This window comes from Takifugu flavidus, chromosome 19 (genome assembly GCF_003711565.1).
Source record: "Takifugu flavidus isolate HTHZ2018 chromosome 19, ASM371156v2, whole genome shotgun sequence".
In the NCBI taxonomy this organism is placed as follows: domain Eukaryota; kingdom Metazoa; phylum Chordata; class Actinopteri; order Tetraodontiformes; family Tetraodontidae; genus Takifugu; species Takifugu flavidus.
In genome coordinates, this window is record NC_079538.1 from 8083695 (window position 1) to 8108745 (window position 25051).

Genomic DNA, 25051 nt, shown 5'->3' on the forward strand with positions numbered 1-25051 from the left:
AGTGTTTGTGTAGATCCCGATTCTTGTCAGTAGATGGCGCAGTTTCACCAGAGGAAAACGAGTTTTCTGCGTTTAAACAGTGGAACAAATGTTTTATTCCTGTAACTTATTGTCTACTAAAGCTTATATTTTAATTATCGGCAAAATCGCCGGTCTGGCATTCAAATAATTAGTTTAAGGAGAGGTTTTCGTCCATCAGTGGGAGACACGGTGGCTAAACTCTCAGCTTCTGCCAAAGATCTTGCACCAAAACCTGAAAACGATCCTCCTGTTTGGGACGATTATCGAGGTTTATCATGATTCTAAAAGGATTCAAATCAAAGCGCCCCCTAAAAGTGGTTGCTAGCGCCCCCTGTTGTTTTGGAGGCTCGCTTGCGTTTGGTTAAATTGATATATAAATTCAAATTTAAATCTAAAATGTATCTAGATTAATATAATCCAAGATCCTTGCTGTTCAAACTGTTTATGCACAAACAATGAAATAACTCAATTTATGATTTATTTCCATCACAGAATTCTTTCATCACATTAGTGGCTTTTATTAAAATAAAACTGAAATGGTCCTATAAACTAGTAATGACTGCAGTCACATCGTGTGGATTTATCGGCTCAAACCCTTTTTAGAAGGAGCCAGTTTTACACAAAAAAGTGTACAATTATCTACAAATGAAGCAACTTCATAAGATATTTTACTTTTTAAAAAAAATCCTTCAGCTCATTAAAACATGCAGATAAAAGCAAACCAGCCTGTGTTGAAGTTTTAAATGTTCACATTACCACCGTCCATGGTTACATAACCCGTGAGAATGAGAACAGATGGTGGGCAGGCATCAGTTTTTATAAGTTCACTGGATGCATGCATTTATACATCTACAAAGCAAAATTAGATTCAACTGAGTCACATGCTGACACCCCCAATTCGCTCAGTCGACAGAAATTAAGAAAACGCCATGTTTGCTTGTTTATGAACAAATGTAAACGCCCGCAGCGGCAAGTGTTCATTCAGACCTGAAGTCTCCAGTCTTAAAAACACGACCGCCCGCGCCGCTGCTTCAACCTTACAAACGCTCCAGTAGCATCGATTAGACCTGAGCTAAAGTCAAAGTGACAGGTGGAATATGCAGCAAATGTTTGTCCCTGTTGAAATATTTACACTCTACAAATAATCTCACCGTTTTGATCAAGGTCACAGGTCAGAAGTGTGCAGTTTAAGGAGCAGTGCATTATGTGAGGTGAATATTTCCACTATAAAAACATTGCATTTGTCAAAACTCCTAAGCAGCCCAGTGTTTGGTGTAGACCCCTGCCAAGGCTTTGTTACAGTAAGGCACCTGTTATATTATATTAAAGGGAAATGTCGCAACACAATGAAAATATATCCATATTTTCCATCTAATAAAGATCACGGTGGGTCCTTTGTCTTTTCTTAACAACATAATGGAACCAGTTATAAATTAATGTTAAAGGTTGAGATATTTTAATGGGGCATCTTCTTAAGTCGCTTCTGTTCCCATGCAGATACACTAAATTATTTACAACGTCACGTTTATGTTCTTTCATGAGCACCGACATGAGGAAATGCACCGAGCAGTGTTTCCTTTTGGGGAGAACGTGGAGAAATGTTTCCTCAACTCCAGCGAGGTCGGAAACGCCGATAATTACGTATAAATGAACTGCTGTGTAGTTTAATGAACGAGGATGGATAAATAGTGGCGCGGCCTGGAGCGGTAGCCTCAGAACTCCGGGTGCTCCCGGTACCTCCCAGTCCAAAAAACTCCAGGTCCTCCAATGGACTGGAGACCAGGGAGGCTTTGTGCCTGTGTCCCACTGCATGCTGGGACGGACGCCAGAACATGCACGTTTGGTTTGGTTCAAAGCTTTCAGGAAGTTGTGGAAACGGCAGGTCGCCATGACACCCCAGCATCGTGACGGGTCCGGACCGCCAGCGTTATCCAGGTGGATAAACACTGCGGCAACTGCGCACGTGCGCTGTGCACCGTGTGTAGCTTATGCTTGCACGAATAATTCTAGTACAATGAAACCATTTTGGAAAACTCTGAGGCCGTTTCTATATAAATACAACAACGCTTCATTTGTTTGTATTAATAAGAAAATGTTTTCAGCCGATTTAGTTAAGTTGCCGTCATCCCTCACCTCCAGTGGAGCTTAAACTGGATGTGATGAGACTAAAATGCCCAGCTTACGTTGTTGTAACACAACCTGAAGGGAAGTCCTGCGTGCACTCGCCGAGGTCAGTCATCTGCTTCCGCCAGAGCCGGCGTAGGGGCGGCGGCCAAGTCCTGACCTTTCCCTCTGAGCCTCGGGGAGGAAATGGGCGGCAGCGACAGTCTCCTCCGGATGGACAGCAGCCGGAGGATCTCGCTCACCTGAGACTCCAGGATGGACAGGCGTCCGCTCAGGGTCTGGATGTCCCCCTTCAGCTCCAGCTTGGCCTGATGCAGCAGGGCCTGCAGGAGCGTCTGCTCGGACGGCGGCGGGATCAAAGAGTGTTTGAGCGGGTCGACCCCGGGTGTTTGCTCGAAGGGGTTCCTCTCCGCCGGGCTTTTCTCCATCGGGCTCTTCTCAAAGGAGCTCCTGGAATCTCCGGCTCGGTCGATGCGAACCGTGATGCCGCTGTCGCAGGAGTCCGTTTTGTGCAAGGTGGTTTCAGCACCGTCCTCCCCAGCGCGGGTTCCTCCCTCTGCTCCCTCCGTCTCCTCTGGATCCTGCTTCTTGTCGGAACCCCCCAGCTGTTCGGAGGGCTCCTCTTCTCTCTGGGGCTGCTGTTTATCGACGGCAGCCGGCGGCGGAGCGGCCGACGTGGCGTTCCTGAACTTGGCCCAGCCTCGAGCGCCTCGGGAGCCCATGACCCGACCAGCAGCTCCGTCTCCATCTGAAGCGCTGCCCTCGGAGGAGCCGCCGACCTTCTGACCCTCCGCACCCTCCCTGGCACCCTCCTTCTCTGGAGGAAGAGCCGCACTTCCTGTTTCCGTTTCGTCCTGCTGCTGGGGGGGTGCGGACTGATGCGTGTGTTGGTGCCACTCCACCTGGACGCAGTTATGGTCGCCGTGGGCGGCAGATTCTGGTGTCTGAGCGTCCCTCTGCTGCCTGAACTTCTGGAACAGCTTGCGGACGGGGTGGTCGTCCGGAATGGTGAGGGACACCTCGCTCCTCTGGCGCTCCTGCTCCCTTTTGACATCAGCAATCTTCCTAAAGATGAACTGGAGAACATGAAGAACGCGTGAAGGACCAGCGGGGTCAACGCTATCGTAGCCTCCGGGGAGGCGCCGCCGTCTCCGCCGGGGACACCGACAACAACACATTTAGGCCGCACAGATGTTTGAAGTCGTGCACAATCAAGTTACAGGTGGGTAAAAACAGAAAACCTGCGTCGGCACAAACGGTGTTTAAAGCTGCTCGGATGAATAATGGAATGCGTTTCCATGCCAGGTTATGAATCTTTCAACATGTGGCCACACTTTGGTCTGAAACAGTTGAGATTTAGAGCTACTTTGCCGATGCTGCTGGATTTCACTCTCTCACCATGTCAGAAATTAAAAGAATATAAGGAAAATTCCATCAATGTTTAGGTCTGTCCCAGCACCCTGGCCAGGCCCCCAGTCCATCACCAGGATGAATTTACAGTATTTATTGTAATTTAATACTAAAATATTTATTTCCAAGGCAATCAACGTATTAACAAATGCTCAATTAAAACGTAAAGGCTTATACGCGCTAGCCGTTAGCTCACCATGACTTGCTTAACTGGAGTTGGCCCAATAATAATCGTAAGGTTGATGATTGTTCTTCCTCCAATATAAGCCAGCCCTGAACAAAGAGCACTGCAGCCTGTGGCACCAGATGGCCTTTAAAGTGAATATACATTAAGAATTGATGTAATGTTGATCCCATAGGATAAAATTACAGAGAACAATACAATTCACCGCCTTAATGGGAGTTATATGGGCGTCCCTGTAGAGGCCTGATCAAAAATTAATCAGGTTGGAAATATTTTGAAGAACCTTTTGATTGTCCCGCTATATTTACCATGAAAAAAACATTGTGAATTACAGCATATTTATGGTCAAATTAATAAACATTTATTATATTCAGCAGCGAGGACGTGCCAGTGGGTTCTGTTGCGCCTTTTTACCCGTTTTCGTAGGTTGCAGGTGAGGATCAGGTTGCGGGAGAAGGTGTTGGCGAACGCCGTGTAAAACTCCAGCACCTTCATCAGAGCCTCTCTCCTGATGACGTGAAGGTCGCAGTAGGTCAGCGCCCGGACGTTCGCACAGGCCCTGGCCAGCGTGGTCTCCTTCCAGAAGACGTCCCCAAAGACGTCCCCTTTGCCTGGACGGTATCGGAAGCCAGCGGTCAGCAGCAGAAATCGGAGCGCTCGGTGGCAAAAGTTGCTCGTTGGTGCGTTTTTACCAAGTATGGCGATGACCTCGTCATCTTGAATGACTTCGAGGGAACCGGAGACCACGAAGCAGAGAGTGTCCACGCTCTCCCCCACGTGGAAGATGAGGTCACCGGGGGCACAATGAGTGGTCTGAAACTCCACGGCCAGAGAGCGCAGGCAGCCGTCGCTGGCCAGGCGGAACGCCGGGTGGTCGTTGAAGACCTGCCTGTTGAGGTGGACGCAGATGTCCGCCCGCATGTCTTTGGGACAAATTGAGAGGACCTGAGAAGAAAACGAGACCTCAGGACATGTCTCAGCACTGGGCTTTGTACCACATCGGTCATGGTACCTTATCCGTGTCAATGCCCTTGGACATGGCCCAGGTGGAGACCACAAAGTCCATGACCCTCTCGCTCAGACCTTTGGGGACCTGGTAGAGCTTGAGGAAGTCGCGCACGTTGTTGAGCATCTCGTGGTAGCGGTTGGTGTTGGTGTACATCTGCTGGAAGATGGTGGTGACGTTTCCGAATATGGTCGCGTAGAGCAGCGCTGAGGCCAACAGACATGTCAAAACAGACCCGTTACCGAGGAAACGACGCCGTTTCATCGTGAGAAAAGTGTCGGATTGCAAGAGTTTTGTGTTTGCAGCTTCTCTCGGTGATATAACACCCCGGCGTCTATACCGCCGAGCTATCGGCAGGGCCCCTCAGATGTATGTGGTCCTGTACATCTCCTCGGCGAGAGCATCGCGCCGCTGCTGCGGTGACCTCAAAGAGTCAGTCAGCATTTCCTCTCGTGAGGTCTTTGCCCACTCAAGAGGAAAGATCTCGCCAGCCTCCACAGCAGGACTCCAGAGGTTGGGGCACAGATCTAACGTGATGGCTCATTGTCCATCTCCACCGCTCCAGCCCGCGGGCAAACAATCCCGTACTCCTTTTTCTCATAATTACTGTATCTGTAGCAGGAGATTTATCCGGCGTAACCGGAGACGACGCTTCAGTGTGACTGAGGGATCTGGCTGAGCGGAACGCTACCAGAGAACTGGGTGTTTACCAAGTGTAGACCGTAAAGCGTGGCTGTCAGTTTAGGTTTGCCCTCACTTTTTTTGCCCCCCCCGCCCCCCCCCTCCAACCGCTTCATGCTGTTCAGAAGTGGGTTGTAGGTTTGTACAAAAAGCGACGCTAAAGGTGCCACAGTGTAACCAGAGCCGGTGAATAAACGGACATTTTCATGAGGTTGTTTTAAGACTCTTTGTTCATGCTCAGTGACACCTAAATGAACATTTTGATTGAGGTATTGGGGGGATTTCATGGGACATCTGATAGCTCTTTATTGCTTTGATGTTACTCCAATATGTACATCAAAGATTGATTTTTCTTATTTAGCTTAAAGTCTTAAATGACAGAACATTCCTCAGTATTTTAGCACTGAATTTAGATCAATCAGAGGCAACAACATCTCTGAAAATGAAAACTAGACATAAAGGGCAGACTTAAACGATCTGGAAAGACACATCAATGTGTTCTGATCCTCTTATTGCCTTTTTTGAAAGTTCTCCTCCAGCGTTTCGCCGGAAACGAACGAGCAGCCGAGATTCATTCATGAATTTCTCTGGCCGTATGTGCCGGTTCCCCTGAACCTGAGCGCCATATGTTGCCTTACTGGCAGCTGTCAGATCGCCAGCTGGGCGTTCGGAAGCACATTAGCGTGTCTAGCGCGCCGCTTAATGCAGCCAGATTGTTTCGGCTTCGTGCGAGTTTTTGCTGCCGAATCATGTGCGGATGAATGCACGAACGGGACAAAAATGGCATCAGAGCGTCGGCCTGTGGTCTGTGACGACCTAAAATAGAGGTTTTTGTTTGGTTGTTGGTGAGACACCTGCAAAGGGTGGGAACAGGGAGCGGAGTACTCACAGCCCACCATCATCATGGCCACAGAGAAGATCTTCTCTCCGTCTGTCGCTGGAGCGATGTTGCCGAACCCAATGGTGGTCAGACTGGTCATGGTGAAGTAGAGGGAGGAGATGTACAGCGTGTCCTTGTTGGGACCGCCCTCCCACTGTCCCGTACCGCTGGCGTTGTAGCGGTACGGGGTCCCAATGCTCAGGGCGAGCTGGTAGAGCCAGCTGTCTGTCTTGATGGTGTTGGTGGCCTCGTCGATGACCTCGTAGTCGCCGATGCTGTACCAGATGCAGGCCAGCCAGTGGGCCACCAGGCCAAAGACGCAGACCAGCAGGACCAGGACGGCTGCCCCGTATTCCAGGTAGTGGTCCAACTTCCGGGCCACCCGGCCCAGCCGGAGCAGGCGGATGACCTTCAGGGAGCTGAACAGGCTGCTGAGACCCTGCGGGGAGAACGTCAGCCCAATGAAGCCGGACATGCGGGAGGCGAGGAGTCGCCGCTCCGTACCGGTCGTCCCATCGCTCAAACTGAAAACTATTGATTCGCTTTTTTGAGGAAATAAAATGTTTTTACCGGGAGCAACGAGTCTTCGATCCGTGTTGAGTTCCTGTGGAAATGTGAGGAGTCGCGGAGGTGATTTGAAGATGAAGAGGCGATGACATCCTTCAGAGACACGCAAAGAAATGTTTGTTATTGGGCATTTATAAAGCAGAGGTTTTCGGGAAGGGGGGAATTCCCTCACGTCGTCCACGTGCTCAAAGGCATTGATGACGTCATAAGGCAGGCAGGACAGCAGGTCGATGACGAACCACGTCTTCAGGTAGTTCATGCGTATCAGCCGGGCGTCCGAAATGACCTCGCCGGCGGGGCCCACGAAGGTGGTGTGGAAGTTGAGCACGATGTCGACCAGGAAGATGACGTCGACGACGCTGTCCACCACCAGCCAGGCCAGGTTGTTTTGCTTGGTCTTGAAGGAGACGTTGTAGGGCACCATGATGGCGGTGTAGAAGGTGAGGATGAGGATGACCCAGTCCCAGGTGGTCTTGAAGGTGCAGTAGTGGAGGATGATGTGCGGAGGGGTCTTAGGGGCCTCCTGCTTGTACTGAGGGAGGATGTCGGACCCCAGCTGGAGAGCCTGTCACCAAAATAAAGCCTTCACCACAGGAGATCTCACCCAACCAGGTTCTTTACATGGTTCTTCAACTCTCCTGACCATGGTGCTTACCTCGGCCAGTCTGGAGGGCTTGTGGCTGACCTCGGCCTTGCTGAGCGGCGCCAGCTGCTGCACCATGTTCCGATTGTTGGTCAGCGCCCGCGTCAACCTGGCAAACTTTGTCCATCCTGCCGGAGAGGACAGAGATGAGCCCCGCAAACACCCTAAATATGGAAATGAGGCGCGAGCCTGTAACCTTCAAAGGCATACGAGCAGTTTTCATGTATTAATTAGCTCAGTCTGAGTCCCCGTGTTTAGTTTTTACAGTGTGTCCCCTGGGACATGACGCCAACCAGTGTCCACTGACCCGCACACGCGACACCTGGACAGTTGTACACGGCATACCGACGAACGTCTGTCCAACCATGCGCCGGCTGCACGCCACCCTGCACGGCCTGCTTGGTTAAAGGACCTGATCCGGAACTGAGCTCTGAGCCGACTCACCTCTGGTGGCTTCATCTTCGATGGGCTGCTTGAAGAGCGTGATGTCCCTGAAGGTGCAGAGGAAGAGAACCACCTTGTCGTTTTCATTCCTAATCGGGGCGATTTGCATGTAAAGCCATATGGGTGTTCCTGCAGGACGCAGTCAGGACGAGAAAAGTCTCTTTTAATCCAACAATTGCAAGTCAACACAGCAACCCTGGGGGGGGGGGGGGGGGGCACTCACTGTTCTTGGTGTAGAGCAGCACCTCGTAGAACTGCGACTCGTGGTTGTTAAAGGTCTTTCGGATTTTGTCCATCATCTTCTTATCTGTCAGGTCACCGTACATGAAGCTGTAAAAGACAGCAGGACACAGTGGTTCATTCATTCATTCATTCATTCATTCATTCATTCATTCATTCATTCATTCATTCATTCATTCAGTCATTGTATTATACTGTATTTATTCTGTAGCCCTTCACACCGGGCATCTTACTTGCAGGTGCTGCTCTTGTGCATGACTTCCGCTCTGTGGTATCCAGACAGCTTGCAGAAACCCTCATTGCTGTAAACCACCGGCCAGTCGACAATCTGAGCGTTTCCCAACAGGAAGCTGGTCTCTGGAATAAGATTCAGGGGAAAGAAACACCTGCAGATGACTGGAGGTGGAGTTTTATCAATGAAAGCTGCAGCAGCTTCACCCCCACTACTACTGCTGGCTGGTAGTAAGCCAACGTTTGATATGAATGTGTCATTTTCTATTTAGTATTTACGAGATCAACAGCCAATAATAGTAATTATATGAAAATCTAGTGACAAGCCAATGTGAGGATTGTTTGTAGCATCGTTTGTGTGTCACTGAGCAGAGACAGAGAGTTGAAATGTTTGTGTTCCGCCCTTAATGTGAAATATTAATGAGGTGCTGCAAAGTTCCTTCACTTGGCAGCAGTTTAATGGAGCTGCAGTCCGAAGAAGAACGCCTTCAAACATCGATCAGATGTAACCGCATGTGGATCTGGAACTGTGGAGCGGTGCCTGAGAGACCATTGTGTTACTATTACATGAGGAATCCATCTCGCTTCTACAACAGAGCATCAGAGCGCCATCAGACATTTCCTTGTTTTTATTATAGTTAATTATAGCTTGTATGAAATTCAGCAAAAACATGAATGTCTAAAATGTTATTTTTAGTTTTGTATGACCTGTGAGAATATCTGGAATAATAATAATAATAATAATAATAATAATAATAATAATAATAATAATAATAATAATAATAATAATAATAATAATAATAATGTTTAGCTCTGGCATCTTCACTGACGTGTTAAATCAATTTTAACTAGTGCTAGAGCTCTTGTCCTGATATTAAAACTCAAACTTACCGCACGAACGCCGGACAATATTTTCCAGAAAAGTGTTCTGTGGAGCCACCAGTCCTCTCTTGCCCCCATGCATTATGAGGGTCCAAGAACCAAACTCGGAGCTGCGCGCTTGTGCTGCTGATGCTGATGTTGACTACCCCCCTCAGCTCTCTGCTCATCCTGAGGATGACAACAGTCGGGAAGTCGCCCACATTTCTTTGAGCTAACCGGATGTTTTCATTTTCACCAAAATAAAAGGTTATCTGTGGGGTTTCTGGCGTCTAAGGAGAGTTTTGTCAAGTTATCCAGCCCGTCACATTCATTAGCACCTTAAAATAAAAGTTAATTTTCAAACATAGACGAGTACTTATCGAATAATAGCTTGCGAAAAATTGGTTTGTCTCAATGTTATAAATGCTTTAATTCTGACAATGAATGTTCATTTCCAGTTTTTATTATTATATCTATCTTTCCTCCCCAGTGGCGTTCATTAGCAATCAGGTTTATATTTTTAACTAACATTCATTTTGCTTCGTTTTAGAAAATGTTCTGTCTAAAACTCGCACCTCAAAATAAGGTCTTATTTAGGAACACAATTCTAAACTGTGGAAAAGCCGTCGGTAAATATTTAGAAGTATGTTGGCCATCTCTCTTTCAGTCTTTCAAAATCTATATTGTATCGCAACTGCCTCGTATAAGATTTAATCGTCTCATTTCGTCACACTTTTTGGTAACATACATAAACTACAACCTGTAGTTTGGTTCTTTCTCCGCCAGGGGGCGAACGTGCACGGACCCAAACATGCTCGATTAATACCAAATCAAACGAAGAAGAGACTGGGCCGAAGCAGCGGGCAGATAACGGCCTGCGCAGTTATGAACGCGTCCGGGATATTAACGCTTTAAAGTAATGGTTAACTGTGACGGACTTTGGATGCTGTCGTCCCGAACTTCCACGCTGATGTACAAGGTCTATGCTTCGGATGTTCTTAGCACCCCGCGCTCTTTGCCAGATCTCTCATTATTTTACGTAGAGAAATAGCGTTGCGTCGGTCACGAGTTCGCCGGACGATGGTTATTTTTTAATGACTCATCAGTAGTTTGCGTTCTAAAGTAACGTTTGGTTTTTAAAAAAAATGGCGAGCAACTACGTAAAGACGTTTGTAGATGTGTGCAGTTATCTCCAAGACCCATGCCATGTAGCGAGGTTTCAAAAGATTTGCGGCGTTATAGGGTCATTTCCGGTTAAACCGAAGAACCTGGGCAGTGGGGAGTCCGAACCGGACGTTCCTGGATTGAGAAAAAGGATCCAACAAGGGGAGCAATGCTCCGACGTTAATTTCGGGAATGGAGCGGTCGGAGACGCAGCCTCGTCGCAGCCCAATGGGATGCAGAGCGACCGCAGCGTCGGGCCCGAAGGCACATCGGCAGCAGCCGGCGTGGAGTCGGACACCGTCCGGTCCAAACCTCTGCGCAGAAACTCCCTGACAGAGGAGGTCGGCCAGGAGTTTCTGATCCACAACAAGTTTCTCTTTTACCTGTTCACCTTCGGGACAGAGCTGGGCAACGAGATGTTCTTCATCGTCTTCTTCCCCTTCCTCTTCTGGAACATCGACGCCCTGGCGAGCCGGCGACTCATCATCGTCTGGGCTTGGAACCTCTTTCTGGGGCAGTCCACCAAGGACATGGTCCGCTGGTCCAGGCCGGCATCCCCTCCGGTGGTGAAGGTGGAGGTGTTCTACAACTCTGAGTACAGCATGCCGTCCACCCACGCCATGACGGGGACAGCCATACCCTTCTGTCTGTTCATGCTGACCTACGGACGATGGCAGGTGAGCTGCTGGCTGCAGGGGGTCCTTAACCATTCTGCCCAACATGACAAATCACAGCGTTCCCCTTTGGAAGATCAGGCCTTTACCCTCGTTAGGAGGCTCACTGGCCTCTTCAACTATTGAGAAATCTCTTCCTTTTGTCCATGGGAAAAAAGGAGCGGTTGCGAATGTTTCTGCACAGCTGGGAGCCCCAGATAATAAAGAGCACAGTGCGACTCTGGCATTTGGACAGCGGAATGTGGTAGAACTAGTTCACCGTCTGATAGGACGAGCACGGGCGCCATCTTTCACCAGATAGTTAAATCATGGAGGACAGCAGTCAAGCTGCAGACGGGCTTTATATGTTCAGCACGTATTAAGATCCGGAGGGAAATAACTGATCTGCTTAATCCGCCTTGATGTGGTTAAGTCCATGGATTTCAGTCCGACCCTGAGTGGGACCGTGCACGTGCCGCGTTCTGATCACAATCTATTTTAGTGGCCGTGGGATTAACAGGGATGGACTTTTGCGTCTCGACCGCGATGGGCGGAGCGAATCCGTCTCGCCCCGCTTCTCTGGGGAGTTCGCGGAACCTTCAAATTTGCCTGCGAAGATCCTTAAATCAGGCTCATCAAGCCCGGTCCTGCCTGGCTCACAATCCAGCCGCGATGTTCTGTCCCTCCAGGTCCAGAAACCACAATGAAAGCAGGTAACGACCTGGTTGGAAAGAAAACCCTGTCTGGACCGTAGGCCTTGTAGGATCAGGTTGACGGCCGCTGCCTTAGATGGACCCTCTGCCACATCGAGTCTAGAACCTCTGTGATTGTCGTGCATATTTGGATTATTGTTTCACTACATCTCATGAAACGAGCACAAATGTCAGACTGGCTCCGTGTTTCTGCGTGGACTCGTGTCGGTGATGGTGTGTGATTGTTCTCTCTCTCTAGTACACCTTCCTCTTCGGGTTCTCAGTGGCTCTGTGCTGGAGCGTCCTGGTCTGCGTCAGCAGGGTCTACATGGGGATGCATTCTGTCCTGGTGAGTCCATCACGCTCCCAACGGTGAGAGTGAGTCGGCGTCTCCGTGTGTCATTCAAGTGTTTGTCTGTTGCAGGAGGTCATCACCGGCTTCCTCTACACCCTCCTGATTTTAGCCTTCCTCTGCCCTCTTTTGGACCCCATCGACACCTTCTACATGACGGACCGCTACGCGCCGCTGGCCATCGTCGTATCTCATGTTAGCCTGGGTCTGGTGGCGTTCTCCCTGGACTCCTGGAGCACCTCGCGGGGCGACACGGCTCAGGCTCTGGGCACTGGGGCGGGCGCCGCTCTGGCCACGCACGTGAACTATCAGACGGGGCTGCTGCTGGACCCGCCGCTGTCCTCGCTGCCTCTGACGTTGCAGTCAGTCGGTATTAGCGCCGTGGTCCTCTCCGTGCTGCGCTTCGCCATCGGCGTGGCCGTGCTGCTGGTCACGAGGATGGCCATGAAAGCGGTCACCATCCCGTTCTTGTGCCGGGTCTTCGGGCTGCCCTCGGATAACGTGAGGCAGGCGCGGCAGCACATGCGCGTGGAGCTCCCGTACCGTTACATTGTTTATAGCGTCGTTGGTTTCAGCTGCGTGTGCGTCGTGCCTCTCCTCTTTCGACTCGTCAACCTCGCCTGAGCGTCGTCTGCATTCACGGCTGGCGCGGACGCGAGGCACTTGGAAACGCTCGGCACAAGATCAACCCGTCCTCCCCGGGTTTAAAGGGTAACCGTGGATCTATTCTATATTTTTAGTGTTGCAAATATGCCGTGTTATGTAGAGGTCGACCAAAAACTGTTAAAAAAAAAACAAAAAACACTGTTGATGATTTCACAGGGCGATGAAATGGACCCCTCCCACCAGTATCTGCTCCTATAAACAGGCTCAATGCTTCAGAATTGAAGCAATTTAAACCTAGTTGACAGTAACACTGTCAGCATCACCAGTGTCATGCTTTAGGATCCACCTGTGGTCAGCGTATATATGTATTAATATACATGGGAGCTATCAGGTGTACTGTATGAGGCGCCCATTTATCAAACAATGCATCTCTTCTGCTTTTTCTGTAAATATTTACTGTATTATCACATTAGCTCATCGATTAAACCAACTATATCTTGGTAACATGGAGCCACTTCTCACTTCTGGAGCAAATGAAATACTGTAAGTATTTATATTTGGGTTATTTATACTGTTTTCCCAGGTCTTGTGTATTCGTACCATCTAGTTCACTATTTAGGGTTTTAATTTTTTTAAGTTTGTTTAAACATTTGTAAATTTGCTCCAAATGTAAGCACTGAATAATGGTGAACAAAATAAATCCTATTAATATATATTTGATAAATATTAACATGAGCTAATTTTTTAAATTGGTTTTCCAGTTCATGTGTGATTTGTAACCTTATATATGTAAATACCCCTGCTGCCCCTCCATTATAAAGCTTTAACCTCCAATGTTTATGTTGTCTATTGCTGTTGTAAATTGTCCTTTGTTCCACAGTTTTTATTGTTAAACCTGCAACATACAATACATGGAATATTTATGAGACCATTCTTGCATCTAGTTTTCTCTCATGGAAAATGTAAAAAAAAATCTGAAATGATTTACAAATTGAGACTTTAGATTGAGATTTGTTTTTTAAGCATCATGTGGATGAATATAGATTCTTTACACTATCTTTAACACTAATCTAAATAACACAGTGGCCTCAAACTTAACCTTTGAACGACTTTGATAAGATTTTAGGTGTTTGACATCTATCATTACACTCATCCTCACTCACCACAGGTCTTCTGTCTGCTGGTTTGGTTTTTCAGACGCCGGCACAACCAAACACACGTAAGTACAGTAGTAGTTGTAAAAATATAAATGCGTTTGGGCTCATTTTGTTTCCGTTTTATGCACGGTTATCACTATTGTGATCTAAAAAAAATAATAACGCGACTTTTATTTTGAAAAGTCAGAGTCTTAAACCGGACGTCCGTTTTCTTCGATCAAAACATTCATTCCGGTGTAAGGCGGCAGCTGAATTTGTTCTTTTTTTAAGTGACGTTAAATATTATGTTGAGTCTAAATTGTATCGCGACATTTGCTTCGCTGTCCGCAGTTTGTTAGCTGCCGACCTTGAAAAGGAGTTTTCTGCGTAACATAGTTGAGGCTTTTACCGGGAGGACTCGCCTCCTGCGTCCAGAGCAGATGCCTCTGTTGCAGAAGTCAAAGGTCACTGGGAAGAAAAGGTAAGGCGACCTGACCCGCGAGTGTGCGTGTGCACAGTAAGAAGAGTTAGACGCATTTTGTGCCTGCTGTTTTTAACGTTAGGTTCAAATTGGACTGGAAGTTTGTGGAGAGGTTCTGCGGTATCCTGAAGGTCCTCTTCCCATCATGCACCAGTCAGAGTGCTCTCATGTTTGGGACGCTGCTTGTTGTCACGCTCACAGGTGAGAGTCTCACTTTTAAGAGGTTTATTGTGGCCAGAGCTAAATTTAGGATGTGGGGGGTGAGTGTAAAAGTGTCTCTCTCAAAGACTCATCACGAGACATTCACTTCTGCTGAGCGGTGTTGTAAACGCACTCTCTAGATAACATTAGAGTGCGTATTCAGGGGTTTTTCTGCTGATCTGTGTTGCCTAATTTCTCCACATTGTTTTATGAGCCTTGGTTTGACCTGTCTCATGTCAATTCTCTGCCCTCAGAGCAGCTGATCATTTACCAAGTTGGAGTTCTCCCCAGCCACTTCTACAATGTGCTTGCAGACCAAGATTACTCTGGTTTCAGAAGTTTGGTTGCCAAAGCCATGGTGCTCATTATAATAAACTCCACTGTAAGTTGTGGCGCGTAGATACCTTTGTTTGTGGTTGGACTTTATTTGATTTAATTTTCTATGTGATTGCTTTAAAAGAAGCACCCGCGGTATCTCTAAGACCTCTTTGTCAGTCAGTGATGAGCAGATAGGCGTTTTTGAGGGATAGATAACACATTTTGACCTGGATTAAGAGCCACACGGTTGTGCTATCTTAAAGAACAAGAGGGATTTTCTTTATCTGGACACAACTTGTGTCATCACATGTTTGAATTACAGAAAAATCTGTAATTTCCCATCATCATCATTAACAATTTTCCCTCCATTTTGCAGGAAACCATTCAAGCGTTCTCTTTCATCAAACCTTTTCCTTCTTCTCGTTGGTTTTCTCTCTGTTCTCTTCTGAGCCAGCTGAAAAGCCTCGACCAGTTCATCTGTAACCTCATGTATGTGAGCTGGAGGAAAACGCTGACCGAGAGCCTCCATGCCGCCTACTTCCAGGGTCGGGTTTATTATACTGTCAACGTGCTGAGGGAGGAAGTGGACAACCCGTGAGTCATTGAGGACAGTGTACATACTGAGGATGAGGAGGAGGAGGAGGATGATGATGTATGGGCCGTGTGCTGTGCAGGGACCAGCGAATCAGCCAGGATGCCGAGCGGCTGTGTAAGCAGATGAGCACCATGGCGAGTCGTCTGATTGTGTCGCCGTTCACGCTGGCGTACTACACGTATCACTGCTTCTACAGGTGTGCGCCACCCTCTCAACCCCCCCACCCCCCACCCCCCCTCCCCCCCGTCTGCCATTTTAACAACGTCTTCTGTTTTTGCAGCACTGGCTGGATCGGTCCCGTCAGTATTTTTGGTTACTTTGTGATCGGAACCTTTGCCAATAAGCTCCTGATGGGGCCGATCGTTTCGACTCTGTTTGAGCAAGAGAAGCTAGAAGGAGACTTCAGGTAAAGGAAGGTTGTTGTGTGGTTCATGTGTTTTCAGACTCGAGGACGTTAAAGCGGAAGTTTCTTTGGCTCCTCCTTCCTATGGCGTAACTCAGGATATGTATCAGCAGTTTGAGAGGAAATGTGATTAAATGTATCTCTTTGAATGGAGATCATCTTGATAAAAAGTTCCACAGGAAAGTAAAAATGTGCGTTTTGAATAAAATAAAGTTTTTGTTTGTTTGTTTTTTTTGCTTCCAGGTTTAAACACATGCAGATCCGCGTCAATGCAGAATCTGCAGCATTTTACAGGTCAGAGGGGAATTTGGGATTTATTCCTCCTGTTTTATTGCTGATTTATTGCATCACATCTGTGGTAAAGTTGTTTGGAACTGCTGTGGTTATTGGATATGCTTAAAGTGGTGAATCTGTCACTCTGCATTTGAATTAGATTATAAGAATAAACTGCTGTGTATTTTTGAAGAGCTGGAAAAGTGGAGCACATGAGGACCAATCGAAGACTGCAGGCTTTACTGCAAATCCAGAAGAGCTTAGTAAAGAAGGAACTTTGGCTCTATAGTAAGCAAACCGGCTACACCTCGACTCCTTAAATCTCCTTAAATTAAATTTGCAACGTTACCTTCTGTCCTCTCTCGTCTCAGTCGGCGTCAACACCTTTGATTACCTTGGAGGATTCCTCAGCTACATTATAATCGCCATTCCCATCTTCACTGGCATCTACGACCGTCTCACCCCCGGTGAGCTCAGCGCTCTCATCAGTAAGGTGAGAATGTCTGTTTCCTGTGGCGACTGCTTGCCTCCGCCGCTAGGGGGCAGCAAATGCCCTTTGAAATTCAAACTTGTTCGCGAGTCTAAAACAAAAGTTAAACTCTTGTCTTTTGCTAACAAGGTTTTATACCTTTGACCGCGTTTCCTTCTCTTGTTCATATTCAGAATGCATTTGTCTGCATCTACTTGATAAATGGCTTCACGCAGCTAATAGACCTGTCGACCACTCTGTCAGACGTGGCAGGATACACCCACAGGTATCACCGTGCATACTTAGATGCTTTCTAAAGGACGAACGGTGACAACAGTGATTGTGTCTTATTCCACTCATCCATAAATCTGTGTGCGTGATCAGGATTGGAGAGCTGAGGGAGGTGATGGATGACATCTTACACGAGCAGTGCGACTATGACCCCGCGTCAGGAGAGAGCTACGACTTTGACAGGTTTCTAACAATAGATTTTGGGTTGTTTTTCACGTAACTGACAAAGATCCTGAACCCTGGCCCGCTCAGCATTCAGATTTTGGAAATGACGACCAAAAGAATCGTAACGGATACTTTTAAGTGCTTTGTTTTCTCCTTGAATTCTTCTTTCAGCGACTTCAATGTCCACGCAGGCCCCGTGGACACGGCCTTCATCGTCGACCAGCTGTCATACAAGTCGCCGTACGCAGATGAGCTGCTGGTGGAGGACCTGAGTCTGACAATCAGACAGGGGGTGCATCTGCTGGTGGTGGGAAACACGGGCACTGGCAAGACGTCTCTACTGAGGGTCCTCAACCGCCTCTGGGAGGCGCACAGTGGTGAGTGAGCCTCCACAGGAAGTGGTTAAGAGGCGTATTACTGCATTATTCTTGATGATCTGGGGCACGTCGCTTGTCTCCTCAGGCTTTGTCCAGATGACCACATGCTTCGGACCCAGGGGAACCCTCTTCCTGCCGCAGAAGCCGTATCTGACGGACGGGACGCTGCGTGAGCAGGTCGCTTTTCAAATAAAAACAATAATCTTGCAAGTTTTAACGTGCGGCGTTGAGTGAGAAGGACGAGGCTTAACCGGCGCGTTCATCTGTCAACAGGTGATCTACCCGCTGAAGGATATTTACCCCCTGTCAGGTATCACAGCTCTGTCATGCAAACGATGACGGCAAAAGCCGAGAAAATGCACCTTTGTAAACATGTTGAGGTATTTTTCACGATGTGGGCTTCACGTCTCAGGCGCAGTGGACGACGAGCGAATTGTTCAGTTTCTGGAACTGGCAGGAGTGGTCAGTACACATTCCTGAGTTCTCCATATTCTCCACCGGTTTGGATACGAAACGGTTTGTAATACACCCGACCTTTTTCACCTGAGTGACACTTGTGTGTTCCAGTCCAGTCTGCTGAGGAGGACCGGTGGGCTGGACGAAGAAGTGGACTGGAACTGGTAGGAGACGTGCCCCCAAAAACAACCATTTAGCAAGAATATCTTTAAAAATGCCAACCGGGAGTTGCTCCAGATGATGGAATTTGAAGGGATTTCTTATAATTGTGGCCATTTACAAAAAATGTTATGTGTAAAATTCTTAAATCGGCCCAGACGTTTCCACAAGTGAAGCCAAGTTCTTCTCCACAGGTATGACGTTCTGTCTCCGGGGGAAATGCAGCGTCTCAGCTTTGCTCGGCTCTTCTACCTGCAGCCCAAATATGCATGTGTGTACTCTGGATTCCTGCATTCATGAATGCATCGCAGCAACACCCACAGTCCTTGATTAAAAACATTTGCATGGTGACCCAGCCCAGACGTTTCCTAAATCACCTTTTTTTTCTGACTTTAATTTTCTTCTCAGTCTTGGATGAGGCCACCAGCGCCCTGACGGAGGAGGCCGAGGCACAGCTCTACCGGACCTGTAAGCAGCTGGGCATGACCTTGATCAGTCTGGGGCACCGTAGCAGCCTGGAGAAGGTAGAGGACCACCCAGGATCACAGCTCTACCCAGACACGGGGACATTGGCTTAGCTCCCATCTTTTTGTTTCAGTACCACGACGTCCAGTTGAGACTGTGTGGAGGAGCCCGCTGGGAGATAACTAAGCTAAGAGGAGGCAGCCTGAAAGATGAAGCCTCGTGACACCAGAAGCACTGAATCCCAGGAACAGCAAGACCCACCTGGTTTGGAGGCAAGATACACTCCGGAATAAATCACCTTGGTGCTCTTTGGTTGAGGTGACCCATTTTAAACTTTAAAAAATGTATTTATATACATATTTTTTAAAATGACACCTGTTTTTTTCCTCGGTTAAATGTGACACATAAGAGAAATCAAGCAAATTATTCTAGTGAGCAGATTAAATTCCACAATCTTGGCAACCAATGAGGATTCCTTGATGGACACATTTTCCTGAGTTTATTTTGGGTTTACATTCACTTCCTTTAATGTGAATTTCATCATCCATGATGAAAAGACAGATCATATCAATAAAGTATACAGTCAATTTAAAAAAGCTTAAAAGGATTTAAAAAAAAAATTGGTTTAAAATTTGATGAAGGCAAGAACGTCACATTTTTAGAAAATTCATGGCTTGTGTTTATGGAACAGTTCAGAGTTTCCTTGGATGATCTCCTGGACCGCTGTGGGATCATCCAGAGTGCTGAGGTCACCTAAACCCTCCAGGTCTCCCTCCACAATCTTCCGCAGCACCCGTCGCATTATTTTACCCGAGCGAGTCTTTGGCAGACGCTTGACAAACTGCAAGGAGAGAGAATAAACGCGTTACGCCAGTGCTGGGCTGCCCTAAATGCCTCGGTTATATTGGACGTCCGACAGAATCACCTGGATGTGGTCTGGGCTGGCGTACTTGGCAATCTTTTTAGACACCGTGTCTTTAAGCTGCTGAGAAACGTCCCCGTGTTGTGTGTCGACGCCCTGTTTCAGCACCGCAAAGGCAAACACCCCTGATGCCACAGAGAGAGGAACTCAAACAACCTATTTTTTCCTCTTCAATTGCACTAGTTACTATTTCTCACCTACCTTCTCCTTTAATGTCATGCGTGTATCCTATGACAGCAGACTCAGCCACTACAGGACACTGATTCTGTCAAAGAAATCCACAATGAGTGAGAGGAGCCTGTTAATGTTTGGGTTTAATTCATAAAACCAGCTGATCGTCTCACTGTTGTTGCCACAAACGTGTGTAGTACCACAATGTGCCTCTGGAGGCAACAGTGAGTCAATGCATTCAAAGAACCTGAAGTTAAATGAATTTAAATGGTTTCTTCAAATGCTTATTGACCTTACCACCACATCTTCTATCTCTGCTGTCCCAATACGATGACCGCTCACGTTGATGACATCATCTAGGCGACCTGTGATCTGGTAGTAACCTTCTTTAGAACAATAAGCGCCGTCACCAGTGAAGAAGTAACCTGGAGGCACCAATTTGAAACTGTAGCAGAACAATAGAAAAAGCCTTTTTTTAACCCATCCAAGCATCATAAATAGAACACTTCATACCAGGATGAGGTTGGCAGTAGGTCTCTATGAACCTCTGGTGGTTGTTGTGAATGGTTCGGGCCATGCCAGGCCAAGGCTGAGCTATACACAAAGCTCCAGACGTGTCGCTGGAACTCTGCACATTTCCCTGTGGAGAAACGGCGATATTATAGCAACAGACAACCACAACCCAGCCCATTGTGTGTGAGCTCCAACTGTCTGCACAATCTGCCACAAAGTAGCAGGGCAGATTTTCAACGTGCAGGTTGGCACGCACACAACAGCCCTGAGCACGATCGCAGCGACGCTCTGGGTGCCGGGTTATAATCCTAATCCACCCTTTCCTGTGGGTTGGTTGTGACCACCACCACCACCACTCCCTGCACACAGATGAGCCGCTCACCTCAGTGTCCATGAGGACAGGCTTGATGCCAAAGAAAGGCCTCATAGCCATTCCTGGGATGATCTCTGCGTCTGGGTCCGAAGGCTTTGGGCTGATGCAGATGCCGCCCGTCTCTGGGAACGCAGAGCAAAATGGCAGCAATTCATTTAAAATTTCATTATAAGGAGTTTGATCTCTTTTCACTCTACTGAATCTGTCAGTGGTGCTATTAAAGGACATAAATATTAAAAAATATCACCAGGAGCAGTGATTACTTAGGACCTGGCAGCAGAAAATCTGTATTTTTAAGGATTTAGGACATTCAGGATTGTATGAAAATAAACTTATTTGGCAATTTTAGCCTCTACTGACCTGTGTATGACATATAATTGTCCACAGAATGTCAAGATTTGCAAGATATGACATTTTAATGTGTTATAGCTATAAAACAGGAACTTTCTAAAACAAAAAATATGGGAATTTGCCTTCTCCCTCTTATTAAATTGAAGGTTTGAGGACATCATTTAAATGATCAGGGCCAACTAACTAAATCAAATGAAATCACTCATCGTTGCTACAGATGTAGGTTGTGGAATTACAGCGACACTAAGTCCATTAAATGCAATTAGATTTGCCTGGAGGTCAGAGACTCTGGATTATGCTGGTTGGATGTGTTGGTGGCGTAGAAACGGCAGAAGGGACGCGGGGGGGGGGGGGTAAAATGGGACACAACAGTTGATCCCACAATAGCGTCAATGGCAAAGATCCGTGGGACCAGACATTTGTCATTGCTACACAAGTCCTAGAACTTTAGATCAGTGGTCCATTATTTCTAATATGGTGAAAACACAGGCCAAAGGGTTTGAACAGGAATACATTTAATTAAAAGAACAGCAGTAGGAGCGATCTAGCAGAACCAGCGTGATCCCAAACAGAGGCGGCGTTCCAACAGCAGATCAAAATCTGAGTTCTTCTGTAAACTGGCTACTTGCTCTCAGATCAACCAAAAGGCATTTTTATGAATAATGCCACTTAGTTCTAATTGGAAACACTAATCCAGGAAAATACCATAATAATATAATCCCTTTGGGCCGAATGCAGTATTTGGGTCAGATCTGTGTGTGTCATTCTCCAGGTCGCGATGGTCTACAGTTAATGGGCTTCAATTCCATTTTTAACCATTTGTGTGGTAATTAATTAGCATTCATCCATCTGTCCGGGATTTAATTGGAAGGAGAGGAGGAAGAGTGTCAGCTGCAGCACCAGTGAGACGGAGCGTTGCAGGAAGAACACCTGTTTCACTCACGGGTCCCGACAGACAGAACAAACATTTCTTATCTAAATGGATCCACATGCTCCGGCATACGTCAACCCTCTGGTGTTACGCAACCGTTCAGCGGCGTTCCCCTTTAAGGCAGAACTAGGGGCCGCTTGGATTCCTGCAGACGTGGCGGAAAACCAGTGGAGGGTCGTTGCCTTCCACGGAGCCGAGGTGGGAGTGATTTAACACCGGTTTAAAATCCCGAAGCAAGACGACGCGAGCGGGAATCTGCACATCGTTTCCTCTGACAAGCGGTAAAGAGTGTCGGTTACCGGTTTGCCACCAGGTGTCCACCACTGGGCAGCGTCCGTCTCCAACCACTGTGTGATACCACTCCCAGGCCTCGGTGTTGATGGGCTCCCCCACTGCACACAGACAAGGGTGTTGTGAGTAGTGAGAGTCCGCGTGATGCAGGGAAACCTGCAGGGACGATGAACGTGATCGCACCAGAGCCCAGAGTTTTCAGGGTGGAGCGGTCGTACTTCCGCACCCACTGGTCTCCGTACTTCAGCAGCAGGCGGATCGCAGTGGGGGCCCCGTAAAACTGGTTGATCTTCAATCTCTGGACCATCTCCCAGTACCTCCCTGTGGACGAGCCAAGCGTGTGAGGGCGGTTATCGTCGCCAGTGTCATCGAGAACTGTCCCTCAGTAACGGGAACAAACACAATCTCCAGCGCTGGGTCTAATTTTAGAACAGATGCTCAGTTGTAAACAGATATTCATAGATTCGCAGGAACGCTGAGCTCCTGGGATACCTAGAATGGCAGAATTAACACTATAACAGACCCTATGATGTCAAACTCTAAAAAAAAAATCCCGTTCCAAATGGAAGGGAGCTTTTTTTATTTTTTGGGGCCGCTGTTCATACCTGGATCAGGGTAAATGGGAGTGCTTTCAAACAGCACGGTGGTTCCCCCGTTGGCCAGGGGTCCGTAGACCGTGTAACTGTGTCCGGTGATCCAGCCGATGTCTGCCACGCAGCCAAACACATCCCCATCCTGGTAGCTGAAGACATACTGGGGACATCACCCGGCCGTGCTTTAAGAAAACGTACCCGGCTGTCCTGAAATTAGGCTTCTTACGTGACCTTTACCCTGTGTGTGAGCGCAGCATAGAGCAGGTATCCAGCCTGTGTGTGAACTAATCCTTTGGGCTTCCCTGTGCTGCCAGATGTGTACAGCAGGAAGAGGACGTCTTCGCTGTCCATAGCCTCCGGCTCACACACCACGTCCTCCTTCAGCATCTCCTGCACAAAGAACCCATTGTTAAAATTCAGAGGCAGGTGTTTTTTTTGCCCCACCTCTGCTGTCCTCTCACCTCGTCCAGGGCGACGTCTCTGGCCGTCATCAAGACCGGATTCTCTGTCCTCGCGGCAACAAAGACCTGCTGCACGGTCGGGCAGCTCTGAACAGCTTCATCCACCGTCTTCTTCAGCTCCACCAGCTTCCCCCCTCTGACCCCCTGGTTCACCGTGATTACAGTGCTGGACTGGGCTGAAAATAACGTGCACGGACGCTGAGTTTTTGGTTTAATAGAGCTTTCGCGTCTAATACAACACATGGCTGTATTTTGGCTATGAGAGTAAAGAGGCGGAGGTTAATAGTCGGTAAAATGGCATAATGATACTGTCTCACCGTCTCTGATTCGCTCTGACAGGGCCTCTGCACTGAACCCTGCAAACACCACATTGTGTGCTGCGCCGATACGTGCACAGGCCAACATGGACGCCACCGCCATTGGACAAGGGGGCATGTAGATGGTGACACAGTCCCCCCGCTTTACCCCACGCCGCCTCAGCAGGTTGCCCAAGCGACATGTCATATCCAGTAGCTCCCTGTAAAGAGGGATGGGTGAACCCCACAATGGCACAAACACGGGGGGGGTGGGTGGTGGGGTGAGAGCACAGTCCAATTTGCTGACCTGTAGGTGACCTTGACCTCTGACCCTGGCTCATCTCTCTCCCAGATCAGCGCCACCTTGTCAGGACATGTGTGGACGTGACGGTCCAGGCAGTTCACTGCAGGATGACCACAAAGGGGGGAAAAAGATGTGAGTGTCCATGTGGCATCACATGCTCACACATGCCTGTCACCCACTGAGGTCACATGGATCAAGAAACTAAAGGCTGTTTGGCGGCCGGGGGAGGGTCTGAGGTCTGCATTGGAAAGCTCATTTATACATTTCCTTGGGTTCTGGGCTCAGGGTCTTCTTATGTGCTGTTTACATTAGCTTTCAATTATATCAGGTAAAGTGGACACAGGTGTCCACAGAATTGTGTGTGTGTGTGTGTGTGTGAGTGTGTGTGTCCTATGAAAAGCCCTTCCCATCACCAGTATAATCCAGGACTAGTGTGATGGGTCTTCAAAATAATTTAGGTCAGTGTAATCCCACACAGGAAGTGTAATCTTAACGCATCGATCTGGATTAACAAATTAAACGATTAACAGCAGTTGCAATAATACAGCGAGTCACACTTTAACACTTTCCTCCAGAATATGACAGGAAAGCAGAAGTTTAGCGGGTGAACCTCCTCACGATGCCTTTAAAGGTCGCAGTAATGCTGGATTGACTCTACATGCCTAATACGCGTCTTATAAACGCGGAGTACTTCTGGTTGTCCCCGCTAAATTTGTCCTTCAGAGACAGAGTCATCGGGGAAATCTTACCGGACACGTTCAGCTTTCCCCCCTCGAACCACTTGATCTTCCCTCGGCTCAGATCGCAGTCCCGCACCGCGTCAAAAGTTCGGATCCAGCTCAGCCTGTGACGCGCCGCAGCGGCCCAGAACTTCTCGCTGTTGGACACCGAAAAGTCCTGCAGCGTGGAGCGGTCCGACACCCCGTCGAACCCCGCCGCCTCCGGCATAAAGGCCGTAATGTTGCACCTCCGCCGGCTGGAAACACTGAGGTAGGAGCGGAACAACCGTCGGCTGATGGAGGCAACGACGCGCTCGGCGCACGGCAGCATTGTTGCTGTTGAAGTGCGGGAGATGGCGCCAAACAATGCGAGAGTTGAAGTTAAGTTCAGCGCGAGGACCAGAAGAAAAACACACACGTCACGAGGGGAAGGAGTCTCGAGGAGGGATGCCTTAAAGGGCGGTACATATATGTGCGCCGACAATATTTCTCTTGTTTGCGCTCACAGAGAGGTGCGAAAACCCGATTTAACAAACGATTTAGAGCATTAAAAAGTTCCATGGTGAGAAGATGGCGTC

The 25051-nt window shown here is 48.1% G+C and overlaps 4 protein-coding genes across 8 annotated transcripts; 2 read left to right on the forward strand and 2 right to left on the reverse strand.

Annotated features, from left to right (window-relative positions):
• Positions 1 to 523: 523 nt before the first annotated feature.
• On the reverse strand, positions 524 to 9971 carry LOC130516437 (potassium voltage-gated channel subfamily H member 5-like). The gene is made up of 12 exons (XM_057017505.1): positions 9323 to 9971; positions 8434 to 8557; positions 8184 to 8290; positions 7961 to 8089; positions 7529 to 7644; positions 7046 to 7438; positions 6877 to 6966; positions 6316 to 6745; positions 4752 to 4951; positions 4432 to 4684; positions 4154 to 4350; positions 524 to 3221 (listed from the first exon to the last, which is right to left on the reverse strand). Exons 1-12 carry the CDS (start codon positions 9393 to 9395, stop codon positions 2253 to 2255), a joined length of 3081 nt encoding a protein of 1026 aa, XP_056873485.1. The 5' UTR covers positions 9396 to 9971; the 3' UTR covers positions 524 to 2252.
• A 174-nt stretch (positions 9972 to 10145) lies between these two features.
• Positions 10146 to 13593, forward strand: LOC130516441 (sphingosine-1-phosphate phosphatase 1-like). The gene is made up of 3 exons (XM_057017511.1): positions 10146 to 11133; positions 12061 to 12150; positions 12226 to 13593. The coding sequence occupies exons 1-3, from the start codon at positions 10438 to 10440 to the stop codon at positions 12775 to 12777; spliced, it is 1338 nt and encodes a 445-aa protein (XP_056873491.1). The 5' UTR covers positions 10146 to 10437; the 3' UTR covers positions 12778 to 13593.
• A 511-nt stretch (positions 13594 to 14104) lies between these two features.
• Positions 14105 to 24114, forward strand: abcd4 (ATP-binding cassette, sub-family D (ALD), member 4). 5 transcript variants are annotated; one of them, XR_008947483.1, is made up of 20 exons: positions 14105 to 14376; positions 14459 to 14577; positions 14832 to 14959; positions 15350 to 15489; positions 15570 to 15686; positions 15771 to 15896; positions 16137 to 16187; positions 16360 to 16454; positions 16538 to 16659; positions 16830 to 16921; positions 17020 to 17109; positions 17263 to 17468; positions 17554 to 17645; positions 17742 to 17778; positions 17881 to 17930; positions 18036 to 18088; positions 18278 to 18354; positions 18492 to 18607; positions 18682 to 18866; positions 23803 to 24114. XR_008947483.1 is itself a non-coding variant. In XM_057017509.1 (20 exons), exons 1-19 carry the CDS (start codon positions 14336 to 14338, stop codon positions 18769 to 18771), a joined length of 1842 nt encoding a protein of 613 aa, XP_056873489.1. In that variant the 5' UTR covers positions 14105 to 14335; the 3' UTR covers positions 18772 to 18820; positions 19240 to 20886. The 5 variants fall into 5 exon arrangements, 3 of the variants coding, with proteins under 3 accessions (XP_056873489.1, XP_056873487.1, XP_056873488.1); XR_008947482.1 differs by lacking the exon at positions 23803 to 24114 and adding an exon at positions 19240 to 20886; XM_057017509.1 differs by lacking the exon at positions 23803 to 24114 and adding an exon at positions 19240 to 20886 and having other exon boundaries at positions 18682 to 18820.
• On the reverse strand, positions 19029 to 25025 carry LOC130516438 (acetyl-coenzyme A synthetase 2-like, mitochondrial). Its single transcript, XM_057017506.1, has 14 exons — positions 24504 to 25025; positions 23758 to 23854; positions 23472 to 23671; positions 23155 to 23330; positions 22931 to 23083; positions 22706 to 22853; positions 22284 to 22421; positions 22109 to 22201; positions 20537 to 20649; positions 20155 to 20281; positions 19939 to 20066; positions 19672 to 19735; positions 19474 to 19595; positions 19029 to 19389 (listed from the first exon to the last, which is right to left on the reverse strand). Exons 1-14 carry the CDS (start codon positions 24802 to 24804, stop codon positions 19216 to 19218), a joined length of 2034 nt encoding a protein of 677 aa, XP_056873486.1. The 5' UTR covers positions 24805 to 25025; the 3' UTR covers positions 19029 to 19215.
• Positions 25026 to 25051: the final 26 nt, after the last annotated feature.

Coding starts and splice junctions, on each gene's coding strand:
- abcd4 (XM_057017509.1), top strand. CDS start 14,336: ATGCCTCTGTTGCAGAAGTCAAAGGTCACTGGGAAGAAAAG. Junction 14,578..14,831: donor GCTTGTTGTCACGCTCACAG/GTGAGAGTCTCA, acceptor CTCTGCCCTCAG/AGCAGCTGATCATTTACCAA. Junction 15,687..15,770: donor ACGTATCACTGCTTCTACAG/GTGTGCGCCACC, acceptor CTGTTTTTGCAG/CACTGGCTGGATCGGTCCCG.
- LOC130516441 (XM_057017511.1), top strand. CDS start 10,438: ATGGCGAGCAACTACGTAAAGACGTTTGTAGATGTGTGCAGTTATCTC. Junction 11,134..12,060: donor TGACCTACGGACGATGGCAG/GTGAGCTGCTGG, acceptor CTCTCTCTCTAG/TACACCTTCCTCTTCGGGTT. Junction 12,151..12,225: donor TGGGGATGCATTCTGTCCTG/GTGAGTCCATCA, acceptor TGTCTGTTGCAG/GAGGTCATCACCGGCTTCCT.
- LOC130516438 (XM_057017506.1), bottom strand. CDS start 24,804: ATGCTGCCGTGCGCCGAGCGCGTCGTTGCCTCCATCAGCCGACGGTTG. Junction 23,672..23,757: donor GAGGTCAAGGTCACCTACAG/GTCAGCAAATTG, acceptor CCCTCTTTACAG/GGAGCTACTGGATATGACAT. Junction 22,202..22,283: donor CCTGAAAACTCTGGGCTCTG/GTGCGATCACGT, acceptor GTCTGTGTGCAG/TGGGGGAGCCCATCAACACC.
- LOC130516437 (XM_057017505.1), bottom strand. CDS start 9,395: ATGCATGGGGGCAAGAGAGGACTGGTGGCTCCACAGAACACTTTTCTG. Junction 8,090..8,183: donor GCTGCTCTACACCAAGAACA/GTGAGTGCCCCC, acceptor TGCGTCCTGCAG/GAACACCCATATGGCTTTAC. Junction 4,685..4,751: donor AGGGCATTGACACGGATAAG/GTACCATGACCG, acceptor TTTTCTTCTCAG/GTCCTCTCAATTTGTCCCAA.